General features: G+C 45.0%; 1 protein-coding gene across 4 annotated transcripts; it reads right to left on the bottom strand.

The window, feature by feature from the left end:
* Window positions 1-944: 944 nt before the first annotated feature.
* Window positions 945-11,303, bottom strand: LOC120955657 (uncharacterized). 4 transcript variants are annotated; one of them, XM_040376720.2, is made up of 6 exons: window positions 11,169-11,303; window positions 10,646-10,886; window positions 5,065-5,286; window positions 4,846-4,997; window positions 4,418-4,780; window positions 945-3,011 (listed from the first exon to the last, which is right to left on the bottom strand). In XM_040376720.2, exons 2-6 carry the CDS (start codon window positions 10,713-10,715, stop codon window positions 2,301-2,303), a joined length of 1,518 nt encoding a protein of 505 aa, XP_040232654.2. In that variant the 5' UTR covers window positions 10,716-10,886; window positions 11,169-11,303; the 3' UTR covers window positions 945-2,300. The 4 variants fall into 4 exon arrangements, with proteins under 4 accessions (XP_040232654.2, XP_040232657.2, XP_040232656.2 ...); XM_040376723.2 differs by having other exon boundaries at window positions 11,153-11,257; XM_040376722.2 differs by lacking the exon at window positions 11,169-11,303 and adding an exon at window positions 11,002-11,128.
* Between the last annotated feature and the right edge of the window lie 5,783 nt (window positions 11,304-17,086).

Genomic DNA, 17,086 nt, shown 5'->3' with positions numbered 1-17,086 from the left:
TATTATAGACTGCTTTATTTGTCCAACGAAAGCAGTTAATTTTTACATATTGCATACTTTTAGGCGTTGACAAAACGTTACGAGTTATCGAGGCGATTTTTTACATTTTAGGACGGCGCTCTGGCACCAATCGAACACGACATCGAACATATAAAACAAATAAAAAGTATGGGTTTGACAGATTCAATTTGACAACCGACATATCGAACATGTCAAATTCCTTACTTTTTTCATGTACGATTGGTGCCAGTGCGCCGTATAATTATCGGACGCTTCACAGTAAACAGTTTTGCAAAGTTTTGTAAGAAATTTTTGGCATTTAGGCATTTGTTATACAAATTATATTACCAATTGTTTGCATTTTATACCTAACAACACTACCCCTGTAAAGCAGAAGAATCCTCAAGGCAACTGCTTGCTCATTGTACGGAACACCTCCGGCAAGCCAGAACGAGATCAATCTAGAAGAAAATCCACCACCAGACAAGCATACGCCTGCTCCATCCAAACCATTCGTGTTCCTTCTTCATCTGTTTTTTTTTCGTCTGCTGTTTGCTTTTCCGCCCAAGCTACCGTATCGAATCTATTGACCAGCTGCCGTACGTTTGCACTAAGAATGTGTATCAGATTGAGCACTGTGTTACACTCAGTCCGGCGTCGGCCAACCATACGTCTGTGCAGGCCGTTAAGGAAGAGTAATATTCCTTGGAACAGGATTATCCTTTCCTAGCCGAGCTGAGAGAAGTGAAAAAAAATGAATTAATTTTTGAAAGTGTTAATTAAAATCTTATTTTCCAGCAGCAGCGAGCAGCAGTAGCAGCAGGGATTGTTTTTCCTTCTCCTCTCAATCCGTATAATGTCCGAACAAACAGAAGAAAACCATTCCCCAGTCCACAATCTTCCAGCCTTTCAGCGCACACGTGAAAAAAAAAGATCTTCTCAAATTAAAATCCTTCCCCGTTTGCCGGTTCGACGTTGCCAGCGGATCTGTCAGGGAAGACTAGATTTATTGAATTGTTTGCCTTTGCCTTTACATCCATTTGCTAAATGCTTCTATTTGCTGCAGCAGTCGAACGCGAAAACCTCTCACCAGTTCGCACCTTTGTTCCCTTTTTTCTGGCAAGGTGCAGCAGCGCAGTACCGTACTTCCATTCCCAAATTTAGCACCATTTGTCAGACACAATGCACAAATTAATTAGTCTACCTTGGGCTGCACAAAAGCACATCTTCCATTGAGGGGTTCGGCTTCCCATTCCTCTCCGCAGGCGCATCCATGAGTTTCGTGTTTGTTTGTAGCTCGAAAAACATTTGCCTTCTTGCAATTTACAAAATTAATATACAACTTCAGCTTCTCAGCCTTGCTTTACATTGCAAGAAGACAACTTCAAGCCACTTCTTAAAATATTATGTTTAAAATTTCCTTCCTCCCCCATCCACAGCTCAGTTTCATGCGAGTGAGAGTTTCTTCAAGGCGCAAACTTGCACTACCCACTTCCACTAATAGACCATCCCGTTTTCGCTTTATTCACTTTTCCCGCTCATCCTCCAACTTTGCGCTCTCTAGCCTTCACTAATCTTTCCAATAATGCGGAAACAGGCAAACGGAAGAGTCGAACCCAAACACACAAACTATCCCAACCGAACTTCGATACTTTACGAATAAAAGGGAAAAGGATTTGTAGCAAAGTTACTTTGGCCGATCGGGGCGAAAGTTCCCAGGGGCCAGTTTCCCTGCAATCGAAGTTTTTGCCCACTACACACATGCATCTCCAATGATTTTGAACCAACCGAAGGGAAGGGGATGCGGGGGAGATTTCCGTTGATGGGAAAGTTTTAAGCCACACGGAAGCACGAAAGAATGTCCGAAAACTGTTGTAAATAAATTATTTTCCAATGAAGAATAAAATCACCCATTCTTCGCCTGATTTTCCAAACCATCCGGTCGTGTATTGGTGTGGCTTGTTTTGCTCCGTGGCTGCCGCAGTCCTCGTCTGAGTTCTTTCCAAAGTTTTTCACGCTGCCCGGCATTTCACGCCGCTAGGTACGACGCTGATTGGGGGAACTTCTTTGGTATTGGTTGAAAACCCGACCGCGTCGACCCAGCCCTGCACGGTGCCGTCAATCCCTGCTGTGCTAGTCCACTATCCTTACACAATAACCACGCGTCTGCCAAGAAACGGCCACTTACTAAACCTTTCTCGCTTGAGTTACAATAATTTAGATCAATAAATAAATGAGCATTTCTCTTACGTGCTACAAGTTTCGTACCCACCCAGTTCCCCGCAAACTTTGAAGCGTGTTTAAGGCCGTCGGAACTGTCCATTGCCGAAGAAGTACGGCGGTATCTGCGGGTTCTGCGGTACTGCTGCCAGTCCGAAGTTTGTACCCGGTACCGGTGCACCAAACATCGGGAACGGTTGCACCGGAAACTGGCCGCCGGGAAAGCCGGGAAACGGTACATTAGAGGGAAAACCCACTCCACCGCCGACCGGTTGCTGGGGAGGGAATCCCATCGCCGGCCGTCCGCCAGGAACAGCGCCAGGGAATCTGCCCGGAACGACGGGGAAAGGATCGCGCTGCACGACTACTGTCGGTGGGTTCATCGGGTTGAACGTAATTGCGTTCGGGTTGGTGGTGACCGTTTTATCCGCCGCCAGTCGGAAGTTGATCGCAATGTCGTTGGAAAGATCGTGCCCGCTGGCTGGCGGTGATCCTGGTGGAGCATCACCGACGGGTCGTTCCTGGTTGGCGTTGAACTTGGGATCGTTGTACCGGTTCAACGATACGATGATGCGTTGACGATCGTCCTGTTTGGGCCATTCGTTGGATACGGATTGGGCGGGTACATTGACGTTCGGTTCGACAAAGTCCTCTTCCGAGCTTGATTCCAGCAGTTCACTATTCTCACGGTTGCGCTGAACGGTCGTCTCGGGTGAACCGTCCACTAGCTGCGCGCCCATCGGTCCGGATGCTGCCTCGAACGATTCCAGTCCTGACCACTTTTCTGAGGACTGTTTGAGATGTGCGTTATAACTTTTGTTGTCTATTCTATTCCATTTGCACTAGCTTAGTGATCTTATGTCTTGAAAAAGAGGAAACTTTAAGGCATTAATGGCCAAGCATTGTTACTTCTAAATGAACTTCTGTACAATCTGTGTTGTTTTTGCTTAGAAATGTAAAATATTTACAGTAGATTTTTAAGCACGCGTTATGTGGTCAAACCACTCAAAACAGGCTCTCATGCTTGTCAGTTTTGTTGGTTACGTCGGAAAACTCCGCAGTAGTATTAAGATGTATAAACTTAGCAAAAAACAAACTCTTTCTAGCGGCAAACGAAAAGGGTCAGAGTGAAACGTTACAAAATAGGAAAGAAATAGAGAAGTAGAAAGGCACAAGAGGTAAGTTCTTATCAACTTTTATTTACATCGTTCACTGTGTAAAGCTTAACTGGTTAGCGTTCTCGTAGGAACGGAAATCGGGAAGAACAAATCTTTCAACAACAAACTTCTATCACGTTCCATCGCCACACTGTACAGTAGAAGAGCAGGGTTTTTGGGGTTGTGAGTTAAAAACATTCCTGCAAGAAATGGAATATCATGCCATCACACCCTGAAACTTCACTCTCCAAGGCATCATTAAGCTCCCATTCCCTTCCCTCTCTCCGTGTTCTATTCTCCGTGCCGATGTAAGATGCATTGCGTTGCGTGAAGTACAGCCGCATCTGGAGCCGCACCACCGACGTGTGAAATGTCACTTCTGGCAACCGCTTCTAGTTCTGCTACGTTTTGTTGGTACGACATTTGGCAAGAAGACGGTAATGAGACAAAATGCAAAATAATGAATGGAACCATTCATACCAGAGCTATGCCTATGTACATGCTACTAAAAGGTAATGGGGAAGATCGCCAAGATATGAAGGTTAATCGGAATGGAGCAGAGCAATCAGAGAGACACAAGCTTGGTAGGGAATGAATGGTACATGGTAATCCAATCACAGGAGCTTAACGTTAGATATAATTTTTAGAAGATATGCGAGCATGAGATAATGTATAGATAGTGGAATAGTTCGAAAAAAGGTGTACAAAAATCGAGATCCTTCATCCTTCAGATTCGCTACAATACAACCACCAAAAGAAGGCATCTCCAGGAAGACTGTGATGGAATGAGAGATGGCAACACCCGACGAACGGCTTTGTAGAGTTACAATTAATCGGATGCACATTTGGGAGAATGTTTAGAGGGGGTTGAAAAGGGGGGAGGGGAAGATCAGTCCGGAAGGAGCAGAGAAAGTATTAGAGCGCAAGCGCTGCACTAGCGAGAGCTGTTCAGCATAGAGTTAGGCAGCGTCAGCAGCGGCTGAGGTAGCAGTAGTAGGTTCCGCAGCTTCCGCAGCATCGGTAGAGCTTTCCGTATTTACCTCCTCCGCCTCCTCCGGGGCCAACCTTTCCTTCGCCTCGTCAATGTCCACGTTGGACGTATCGATCGTGTTCAGATTGTCATCGTCCACCGTCGTCTTGTCTTCATCGCTCGATTCCAGCTCGGTATCGCGCTTGGGCGCATCGGTCGCAGGTGCAGCCGGTTCCTTGTCCGACTCCGCACCATCGTCACCGTTACGATTGCCCACCTCAACATCGGTCGGTGCTTTGGGGGTCGTAGCCTCGGCGCTACCATCGTCCGTTGGCTTCACGTCGATGACACGCACCTTAAAGATTGAGGTACCGAACTCCGTCTTCTTCGTGTAGTACGTATCATTAATGACGACCTTGTGCCCATCGATGACCTACAACGAAGAAGATATCATTACATGAGTCACATAACCAATGCCAATGCCCGATTGGCACTTACCTTCACAGTGGAGGTGGTGTTAGTGACCCCATCTTCCGACGAGTCATCCGGAATTTCCACTGGGAAGAAGCCTGGTCCGGATGGCAGGTAGTCACCACCGTAGAATGGATTCCACGATCCAGAGAAACGATCGCGGACACGCTTTAGAAGATCTACAATGTTTTGGATATAGAATTGAGGAATTCTGAAACAACTTCACAAATTTCCGATGCTACTCACCATCCAGATATCCGGATAGATGCCACGAGAACGGATTGTACGATGGGAAGTACACGGGTCTAGCCGGCACTGGTGCAAAGTCACCGGTATCTACCACACCATCAAAGCCTTCGAACGACGACGGATAACGGTTGTAGTACGTGGGGCGATGGTGTGACAGCGGCACCACAATATACTCTGCATCATCCGAGGCATCAGAGTTTGCATCCTTCTCGTAGCTCGCTGCCAAAAAAAGAACAAAAACATCAGTGATTTTAAAAAAATCGGTTAGCCATAATGCTCATAAGCGAACAATTTATCGTCCATTCGTCATCTCCGAAATCGTCTCAAGTTTATTGCGCACCATTTGGAAAAACTGCTTCATCATTGGCGGGGAGGGAAGGCTAAGAGACACGATCAAGGTGAAATCGATTTGTTACGGAGCAGAGTAGAGGATGGGCAAAAAACCCCCTCACTAAAATGGGGTGGAGCCTTACGTTTCAATCGCTTTTTCGGAGTACCCCTTTACCTCCAGGTGCTTCGTGCAGTGGGGACGAATAATTGCAACCGTGGCCACACTAATCGGCCATAATTGATGTGCTCAAACGTAATGAAGATGTTGGAGAGGTAGGAGCACCATCAGCAGTAGATGTTGTTGTTATTATTCAAAATAAATGGAAAACGATCATTATTCATCCGAGGGCATGCAACTAGGCCGTTTCTTTGCGATGAAGATCTTTTGGAATGACACTAGCGCCCGGTGTGGAAGTGTTCTTCTCTACACTCGAGAAGCACCTTCCATACCCTCCACTTGCACACATGACTCGCTAATTTCAGACACACTTTCGTTGCCATGCTGATCAGAAGCGAACGGCGGAAGAATCGTTCACATAATAATAATTCCAAAAAAAACGACCGCGATGATGAGCGGCGTTGAATCACACAAAATGACAGAATCGCGTGTGACCAACCACTTAGATGGCGTGGCCAACACGCAGAGAAACGCTAGTGCTGTGCCGAAGCACCAGGCTTTTGTTTCATAATTGGTGCAATTTGGAAATGTATCTCCCATGAGGGTGCCCGCTTAATGCGTGTTTTTAAAATTATCAATGGTAAATAGGTGTCTACAGGAGGACGACGATGTTCCAAACAAGCTGCAACCCTTATGGATGTGCACAATTTGCATTGATAAGGAAAAAATGCTGTATGAATTCATTTGAAATTCATATAAATGTTTATGAAAATGGTTGCTGAATGGTTCCAATTTCCAATAATTGTGGTAATGTACTTACATATTCATTTCAGTAATGGTTATTACCTTGAAGGGAAAGAGACTCTTTTTGATTATTTCCAGCACTTCAATTATCACGAGTATCTAAATATCGTATTTGATCTACATGAACTCACTCTTCTCAATAAAAGAAAGAAAACTCATCCGAGAGATCAAGACCAAGATGAATTCTTGTCAAACCATTTCTCAACAAACGCTCCTCCGCCCCACTAAACATGTCGATCACGATCGTACTCTGTATTGTATTGACACTGTTGACATTGTTATTAGCGACAGCGCGTATTCTACGACGTGACTGTTGCCTCCGTTCAGCCGATCGACCAGTTCATGAGCAATGTTGACCTACTCTGGACCGTGTAAGATCGTGTCTACAGGCTGTTTCCATTCTACAGTACAGTACATAACAGTAGTTACACAAGCACAATGACCTACTCGAAGCTACCTACCGGTACACCCGAAACACAAGCTCAGGTCGAGCCTGGGTTTATTGCGAAGATGCATCCATCTCCAAGAAGATGCCCTTCTCCGCAGGATTGAATTGGCAAAAGCAACACAAAAATGGCAACAATTGAGTGGTAGTAGAAAAAAAACACGATAATCAAATTATCTGTAATTGCAACACTTTTCAATGCACAATGCGTTTGCTTTCGTGAGTGATGTCTAACGTCTAACAATACGGCTTCCACGCGCGTTTCGAACAATCAAATTCCGTGTTTGCTGCTGCTCGTTCGTCTTAACATTTTGACAGCAATGCCCAGACGGAGTACGCTCAAATGTGTGAGCATTATGTGTGTGTGAATGAGCTTCAATTTTTCGAGGTAAACGCCATATCGACACCTCACAGTTTCAAGGGTTATTAATCTTGGGTAGTTACATAGCACGACCGCAAACGGCAAACGTTTCGGTAAAAACTGGTTTTACAAATGTCACGTGCCGTCAGTGTACTTTGCAATCCCACATCTCCCACAACAACTGCACCGGTGGCTGACAATGCAATGCACCCCCCGTACTTACTCAACATCTAGCCGATGGAATCTGAAGCCTGCATCAACACCCTGTAAGTTCTGGAACTGTATTCAAAACACGCAACGAAATAAATTCAACCGACAATCTAATCGTCGCTTGCTCATGCCGCTAGATCGTGGTGTGGGAGGTCCAGTAACACACATACGGCCTGTCTGCATGCCAGACGTCAATTGCACAGAGAAATTAGGTGAACCATTGCCTTCCGTGTGCAAAAGGTTGTGGAGTGAATTCGGTTTTTAGTCCCTGCCCTGGAATTCCCTTCGAAACGGTACCAATTGTAAATCATCGACTCAAATCAAAACATTTGCATCCAACTACAGCGGTGGGCGGTGTTCGAACTGTTATGTGCGAGCTTTCTCCCTCCACCACCCCCCCCCCCCCCCCCCCGCGATGGAACTACAACGCCGAAGAATTTCAAATACTTGACGAACGCTTCTTGGCATTCTTGAATGGCCCCCCTTCCAACCTTTTGCCACCTTTGCCGACCGCGAAAGTATTTTAATTAGCTTCATCTCAATCGCCCAATCGTTCAAGTGTGCCTTCCGGGGCCGGAAATTCCTGCCAAGCTTCTCGATTGAAATTCGCACAAATGAAAGGGAATGGAGGGTTGGGGTGAAGTAGATTCTATATTTTCCTTTCAAAGTTACTTTAAAGACGTTGAGCCTGGTTGCATCCATTTCAACGGAAGAGATGAGTTAAAGATCGTTAAGGTAGCATGTTCACTCTCCATCGAGGCTGTTTGTATATTACTTTATACAACCAATGATATTGTTCGTGAAATCTACATCTAGTTCACTTTTAACATCGAATTTCATAGTATCAAACTTTGTGGACTCTTCAAACTCAAAACAAACTCTTTCGTGGATTTCATGATTTGCATGGACCGAAACAACACAAATATTATTTAAACATTCATTTCAGTGACCTATCATCACTGTGGGCAGATTCAGTATCGTAGAAGTTACGTTGCTTTGACAACCCTGACTAATAGCGATTATTTAATGAGGCTATGCTCTTACAAAGGTACTGCAAAAAGCCCCATTTAAAACCATATTTGATGACAAGAAAAGTGAGCATGTCCATGGTCCACCTTGGCAAAACGCCTAAATTAGACGGATTAATCATAAAGAGGCTACTAAGAAACTGTTATTTAAATTATGGATCATCAACTAAGACCAATTCTGACACACGCTTCCCCAGTTTTTGCTTCTTTCTAATCTTTTTCCATTATTCAGCAAAAGACCATCTAAATCAGTAACAAAAACGAAACAAAATTACTGGTCGTACGCCAACACCTACCAACAGATTGGCGCGCATTTGCCTGCGGTCCACTTCAACGCGTTGAAACGACCCCCTCCGGTCGATTGAATTCTTTTTACACTACAGCAACACAACACCCATTGCTCCATTGCCAGCCCACACAAGGTACCGACACAACAGCGAGAACTCATCCATCCGCGGTCAATGAAATAGCGACGCAGCACAATGATGAGGCAGTGTACACAACGTTGCGAACCGAACGGAGAGGGTGCAGGTCGTTGTAAGAGTACAGCGTGTGAAAAGGGCTACCCCTGCGTAGCCGGACCAATGGACGCACAGCACAACAATCAACCGAAATTGTTAATAAAATTGTATGTCCCACCACCGAGGGGGCAATACGGAGACTTCCCGGCAGGGCGATAATGCATGGATGCGGCGTAGAAGTCATGCTCACGGGAAGTGCATCTAATAGATGGTAGACACATCGTACCAAGTTTAATCTCTACCGAGTCATCTCGGAAGTGAGCTGGTGAGTGCTACGCCACCTTCCTAATTTACTTTCCCATTAACCACTCCGGTGGCAATCATATGGTGCCCCGATGGGTCATTACTTTTGAAATGGAAATGAAAAACATCCCAGCAATACAGCCACTACGCTCAGCTGCCGGTGTGATGTTGATGACGCACTAAATTGCTCACCGCAAAGTACCCCAAACAAGATGAAAAAATAAAAAATAACGTTCACAACACCTTGCCAAGGTCAAATGAAGCAGTGACCGTACAGATGCTGAACCGGAAGATTCGAAGAAAAGGAAATGAAACCAAAGATGCTGAATATCTAGCGCAAAAGATGAATGAAGCTCATCAGTGCATATAGCAAGCGCGTTCGCGTATTTTTCCGTTCGTAAACATCTTCGCCGAAAACGGACCCAATGTTGATGAGTGAGGCCGGCCGGTGGTATGGTTTATAAATACGTGCGCCCCGAGGTGGGCAATCCAACAAATCTCCCAACGGGGCACGTACGGTGGTTTTACACACACACGCTAGGTACATATCATGCGCGAGTTGGATGGATTTTAATTAGCTCCAGCGTGATCGCACGCGCTCGCGCGCGCTTCTACAACAATTTTTGTCGGAATTATGCAAGCTGCTAGAACGAAACAGACGCCAAACGGAAGCTGCGGCTTTTCTGGGGGCTACAAAATTATGGCGCATGGCAATTAAAATCCGTGCACAATCTGTTGGGATTAAAACAGATTGGTTCTTAGTACCTGTTGTGCGATCGCTCTTGAAGCATATGTGGCCCCAAGATCTTCGTTGATTGAGCCTGTTTTGTTCTTTAAAGTTGCTAATGACTTAAAAAAACCCAACAACTGAAAAACTAGATCGAAAACAGGTTCTCAATAACTCTCGCATCGCTTTTTGGGGAATTTTTGGGGGCTCAAGTTCTGGTTCTCCAAAAACTTGTTTCGTACCAGAACCCTAAATAAGGGGGCTGGTAGAAAGATACGATACGTTCCAGTCGTCGAACACCACGTCAGGTTTCAGGAAATTGACTGCAAACTACGCCTCCTCCAGTAGAAAGCAGCCTTCGTGCATGACTCTAAAATTAAAATTGCTACCGGCATGAGAGAAACATCACACGCACTGCAAACCCAGTCACGAAAGTCACGAACATTGCGCTGTGAGAGAAGCGAATCTTTATCTAACATCAGGCTGGCAGAGGTGGCGCGAACTCTTATCACAGCATTGAAACGTCGTTGAACGATTGAATGCTCTAGAAAAGATCAGCTCAGTGTGTTTCAGTTTCTAGAATATTGAAATTTGCACAGTAAAAATTGATTTTTCATGTCCCCAACGATCGATTGGGCATGAACACCGTTTAAAAACTGCGTCTTGGCGATACCGGTTTTGCGGTCTATCTTTAAATTTAAATCGCCCTCCACCTGCCCTTGCACTGGCACTGCCATATGGAAAGTGGTCGACATATTTTATGCTTTATTCACACACACACACAAACATACCTGGATAGGCGACGGTGGCGGTCACGGTCAAGGCAACCACCAGCAGCAGGCTGGTCGCGAATCGACGCATTTCTGTCGCACGGCGATTGTTGGGGGTGAAGACGGCGAATTTTCCAGAACTTTCCACCAGGAAACCTTCACGAGGATTGCGTATTTACCGACGTTTGTTACCTCTCACTGCACAAAACTGCACCGTACACACACACTCTCTATCTCTCTGTTTGGCTCGTAGGTTGCGTTTCTGTAGAGAGAAAAGCGACACAAGGGAAATGCATTGATTACTTCGATCCGTTTGGTGGGATTCACATCAGCCACCACCTCAACAATATCAACAACGAAATGTCATAACACAGTACTTTTAGGCACAGACAAAACAGCCGGTGGGAGAGATGGGACCGATTGATGAGACCCGGTGAGAGTAAAAACAGTAAACACTTCCAACCACTTCCTACCAAGGGCTGCAGTTCACTGGAGGAATGAGATTGCGCTAACCACACACACACCCACCCCCTTCCACACGTACCTGTAAGGGTCGCACAATACACCACACTTGTTCGTTACTCTCCGAGCACGTTCTCTCGACTGGTCCGGTGGCAACGGTACGCTCCACGTCTATATATGCGATCTGGACGCCGCAACGTTAGACGCCGGCAGCAGTGGTGGTGATGGCGATAATGGTGAGTCAGACTCTCCCTTTTGGTGTGTTTTGGTTTGCCGTGTCGCGCTGATGCGGGTTCGCTTCCACGCACTCGCAGCATTCGTTGTGTCGAGTTGTGTCTCGCTCTCGCCCTCAATTGCGTTTGCCGGGGTTGGCCCGGTACCATCGCCGCCGTTGACGCTAAACGGTGCCCGACCGCGTTGCCGTGTTGTGACGGGACGTGTTCTCGGTGTCCCGAATGGCGAAAGATAACAAAATATTGGTTGCATGTGTGCGGAACGTCGTTGAATTTTAAACAGTAAATTAGGCATTTTTACAAGAGCTAGATAGTGACGCAAAAGAGGTTCAAAGAGAATGCTTTACATATTTTTCAATTAGAGGGAGGAAAAATAAAGGAGGAATAAATAAAATATACATTATGGCTTGCGTTTACCATAAATATAATGTTCATATCGTTTAAAACAATACAAATATAAGAACAAGTAGCTCCATAACTATTATAAGTAATGAATTTTATCAATGTACTATTACACAGATGAAGTGACGAAACATATGCAGATTTAAGCTATACGATACATATTGGCTCGATGGTTGAATGAATAAACGAGTCGGTTCTCACAAGACGCGATCTGTATGGAGTCCCGTTTGAAAACGTGTCTGTCTTGCCTGAAGAATTACATAGATCATGGGTGGTAAACAACCAGTAAAATAATATAAAAAATGTAATTATAACCATATCACGATTTCGACCTGCAGTGCTCAAATTTGAATAATTTGATAAAAGAGTCATGTTTTATTCTGTAATTTGTATGAAACTTAAGGATAATGATAATAGTAATTAAACACTCTACAGGAAAATCTAGAAATATCAAGCTGTATACCAAGTCACCAATCATCACCGTATTTCTGGAACATTCTCTCAATCTTTAAACTGTTTTTTAACCTTAACTTCTAACCCTTATACTTGACACAAAAAATCTAATCATTGAAAAGAACGTAGAATCAAAAGTAATTGCTTCAAACTTAAACAATTCTAGAATAAACCTTCTATTGTATTACATTTTAGCTTCTTTTTTTCCTGCTAACTTCAATACAATGTCTGTACTGAAGGACACAAAATTAGCAACTTGTCTTACTGCCTGCCATTTACAGCCGACCGAACTAGTAGACAATGTATCCGGATGCCAAATATGACACAAAATTAAAAAAAAACTCCAAAGCCGAAGTCTTGTTTAGCGTTGACAAACACGAAAGGGCATACCTATTGAAAGTTTGACATTTCCTGCAAAACGGAACGTTTAACCCCTTACCCGGACACTGATTAAATATCAATTGATCGTAAAAAAGAAGCACAAGCTGGCCGCTTCACCTTTGCCAATTCTAGGCGAAAGATGTACACACGGCGAAGGTGAATAGGCAATCGAGCAACTCCATTTTACGCCAGTGCAACATAATCCATCTTCCTGGGAAACGGGTCTCCGTACAAGTCGATAAAGCCAACTCCCGTTGTGACATTCCAATCTGATCGATCGATCGATGATCGCCAATCATGAAAGTTCTAAGGCCAGCTAACGCTAGAATTCACTAATATAGCGAGCGCACGATTAACACCTCTCCGGTCTGTGTGCGAAAAAAAAACATTAAAAATACACTTATGATATGGCATTCTATTGGTTTGCCCCGCGCACCAAAAGCGAACGACTTTCTCGGTCCCGGGGCAAACGCAATTCCATTCGCTACTGCACTCGTACACCCGTACAAGTCCCGTGCCCATTTGTCAACGCAGTGGCGCGCGCCCATTGATGTCGACGCGTTTGGCATGAGGCGACCGGTACAGTATCGGACAGAAAGATAGGGCATTGGGTTTTTAACGCACCGTGCACCCGTTGGGCCAAGTTTATGTGTGGTTTGTATGTGTTTGTGTGTGTGTGTATGTGTGTGTATGTGTGTGTGTATGTGTGTGTGCATGTGTGTGTGTGTGTGTGTGGATGTATGTTTGAATGTGTAGTGATGTGTGTGTTTGTTTCACAAGTAGGTCGTTTCGTATAGATTTGTAAGTAGCTTTTTTGTGTTTTGGGTTAGGTTTTTGGTGTGATAAGCAGGACCACCGCCCTCGCGATCAGTGTGTTTTCGATATATTAACAATGTTACGGTCTTCTTTCGCCGTGGTCTTCTGAGGACATCCGGTTGACTTGCGCGTTTCGGTTGTCCAAGCGCGTTTCAGTTGTCTAAGCACGTTTCGGTTGTCCGAAGCGCGTTTGCCACAAAAGTGCGCGATCGTTCCATTACGAACTCGATCCTTTTGCGCTTAATGCCAGCAGCAGCCATTCGCTTTTACATATGGCGCTGATAATCGGTACAACGTTTACCTCGACCCATTGTTACTAACATTGCTTGCTTGGACCGTCAAGAACGCGCTGGTTAAAAACTTGGACACGGCTGATCCCGTGCTCTGCCTGCGTTCTACTTCTATACGCGATGAATTACATCGTTGTCGAGCAGCGAAAACATCGCATGGATAAAAACTATCAACGAGTACGCGAGTAAGCGTCTTCCCTTCAAAATCGAGAAAAGAATACTGCCGCGCTCATGAAACAAAACGCCCATTGAAAAGAACAACTGCGCGCCAGCTCAATGCACGCACAAAGTTTACCATTCGCACACAACGTGCAACGCAGAGATGCACGAAGGCCTTTCAATGGTGTGCACTGGAGAAACACCTGTGAGAGAATGCCGAGTTCATTGCTATTGTGCGTGTGTCCATTTCGCACCGGTGTCGCATTCACATTCATGAAACAGCACACCTGCGTTTTCGTCCGAGGAACAAGGGCTGCTGTCGATGCAAACTTTAGTTTTTATCCAAGTGTAAACGCACAATGTTTCACATGATAACACACATAATAAGAATAATTTCAACGCAATATGACATCATGGCAAGCTATGTTTTTCAGACACAAACCCGCGCACTTGCAAATACACATTAAAAAGCACATTCACTTTCTACTACTACACACACACACACACACACACACAAACACACAAACACACACACACACACACACTCACACACACACATACACACACAAATACACACATACACACACACAAACACGAGTAACGTGGCAAAACAAGTGCACGGTGCATTGAAAAAAAAGGGTCCTATCTTAATGTCCGTTACTGTACCGTTTAGCACACTGCGTCACCCTTCAAAAACCCCTCCCGGAGGTGACGTGTGCCCATCCTTAGCGAATCGTTTCGCTACCCATGACATGACACTCTCTTCCTCTCTCTTGCTTTTTGACTGACCGTGTTTATTTGCAAACAGGAGTGTCAGCACAGAGATCAATCGCGCACATACCAGCTGAGTGACACTTTTTCCTATGGCCTACAGCAACGCAGGGGTGTCTCACTGAACTATTGAAACCTTCGGCGATTGATCGACTGCAACTGATCGGCCGTCGATCGGTGGATGAAAATCGTTCACTCATCACAACACAGCGCCTTGGTCAAGGTCACACCATGCGGCAGGTGGGGTGGTTTGCAGGTGGAGTGAAGGTTTTGCTCTGTGCACTGGTAAAGGTCGTCGCGGTTTGTTGTATGTTCTAATAGGGTGGCCTCGCTTGCCACCCGGCCGGCTGCTGCTAACCGATCGAAGCGACGGATGGCATTCCTCCGGTGTGTTCTGTGATGATGACGATCACTGAACTTGGGTGGAAAACTGCAACCACCCTAATGATGCGCAGACAGACAGATATGATCGAGGCGTGTTAATCTATTGTGTTCCGCGTTCAGCGCAATGGCATGTTTAATTATTCTCTATGGCCGTGGTTGGAATTCCTTCAAGAAGCAGCATCAGTGTAATTCAGGAGCTCAGTTTGAATATTTTAATGATTTATTTGGACAAAACTATCAATATTCTTGAAGTTGAATCATGAAATGAAAGTTCACAGGAGAATGAGATCACAAGATTACTACTTTTACTAATTTGTTAGTAATGATACTCTTTTGCAAATCCTAAGATGCATGTTTCTGGTCTCTGGAAGAAGAATGCGTTAGGTCCCTTCGAATTTCTCCTTAAATAGACCTCAATGTAAATAAACGTAGAAATTAGGGCAGATGATTCGGCTAAAAATCATTTGATGGTTGCATAAAAGTTATATTTCAGTATTTTTGGGAATACATTTATCAAATTACCCAATTATTCATTTTCACTTTCTCTTTCGCTCTAAACAATGGTCTAATGGTTCCTTATCTTCAGACCAAGTTGTTAATGGACCAGGGAACATTCTTTTCCGATTGCGCCAACAAACCAAGATCTAGTTCAGTAGATCTTTCCAGCGGTTGCTATGTACGACATCGTGACTTTTTTCCGACCCAAGGGACACCGCGAAAGAAGTGTAACATGTTTGCAGCGCTTTACATTGCGCTTTGTTTCAATTTGCTTTGTTGACAGATAAGCTTCTAGAAGCGATCAGCGTCAACGATGACACAGGTGGTCGATGTCCGCTCGCTTAGTCAGAGCCACCCGGCGTACCGTGATACCTCCCCAGTGCTCTGTTGAGTTATCACATTACACAATAGCAGCTCTGTTCGGTTTACAGAAGCTGTACATGGGGGATGGGGAGGTGAATAATAGATGGCACCAGCAGTTACATGGATTACTCAGCACAAGAAAAAAGTGAAACTTGGAGGGGTTTTGTTTACTACAAACCCGCATAATATCGTATTGTGTGAATAACCGGAAGCATATTTGATTGTAGAAAGAAAAAAACAGTTATCCAAACTTTTTTGTTGTTGTGATCTTAAAGCTCCCGATGATTCATTTTCAATTAGTCGAAAATGACATCTTCCCGTGCAGTTAGCGGCATATTTTTCCTCCAAAACATTCGCCCAATTTAATGTTCAACGACGACTTCTTCTTGATAATTTCCCACTTAACCTCACCGAATCTCTGATTCGGTCAAGGTGGTTATGCAATGGCTTTGATTGTCGTGATTAACTTCCAATGCCAAAACGGCGCTTTAATTGCGCCCAGTACAAGATTAATCGGTGCACCGCGAAAGATGCGCAATTTAATCGCTCATGCCCGCAGATCGTTAGATTTGTTCCCGCTCCGCCCGCAGACAAGTTCGTTACCCCGTGCCAAGTGCACCGATTTCAAGTGCATCCAACTGCACATTTCGTGGGCACGTGCACTGTTCAATCTGCGTCTTCCGATCCCTTTCGTCAATGATTTATCGGGCTCCGGATTAGACGCGCTGCTAGGGACAGGGTAGGACTTGCGGTTGCAATTGTCTGTAATTGTAGTGCGAAGATGCGCACGTTTCACGCCTTGTAGGTGACCAATCGGCACATCTGAAGGCAAAACCGATCAATCCTCCCGTATCCGTGTCTCCACTGCTCCTAAGAGCAAGTTTGCAAATGTTTGCATCGTGAATCGAACCATCCCCCGCTAGAACACGTTTTCGTTTTCAATCGTGCACGATCGACGAGAATAATCTGCAACCGGATTTACCTGTCCAATTGCCTCCCCCAATGCCCGATCTTTATTCATTCATCTCCTCCTGCTGCTGACGGTCGTTGAGGCTACGGTCGTCTTCAAGTCGCAAAACTGGCCCAGATTGTGCACAACAATCGAACGGTGCTTTTTCTAACAAAAAACCGAATCCCCATCTGTTTCGGATCGGCATCTTTCTGCGATCGTCTTAGCCTTTTGCCCTTTTCAACTGGCCCCGATAATATTGGCCAATGTATCGAAGAAACGATCTTCAAACCAACAGGTT

The sequence above is a fragment of the Anopheles coluzzii genome, chromosome 3 (genome assembly GCF_943734685.1).
Source record: "Anopheles coluzzii chromosome 3, AcolN3, whole genome shotgun sequence".
NCBI classification, from domain to species: domain Eukaryota; kingdom Metazoa; phylum Arthropoda; class Insecta; order Diptera; family Culicidae; genus Anopheles; species Anopheles coluzzii.
Note: the sequence above shows the minus strand (reverse complement) of the source record. Positions and strands in the feature narration are given on the sequence as shown.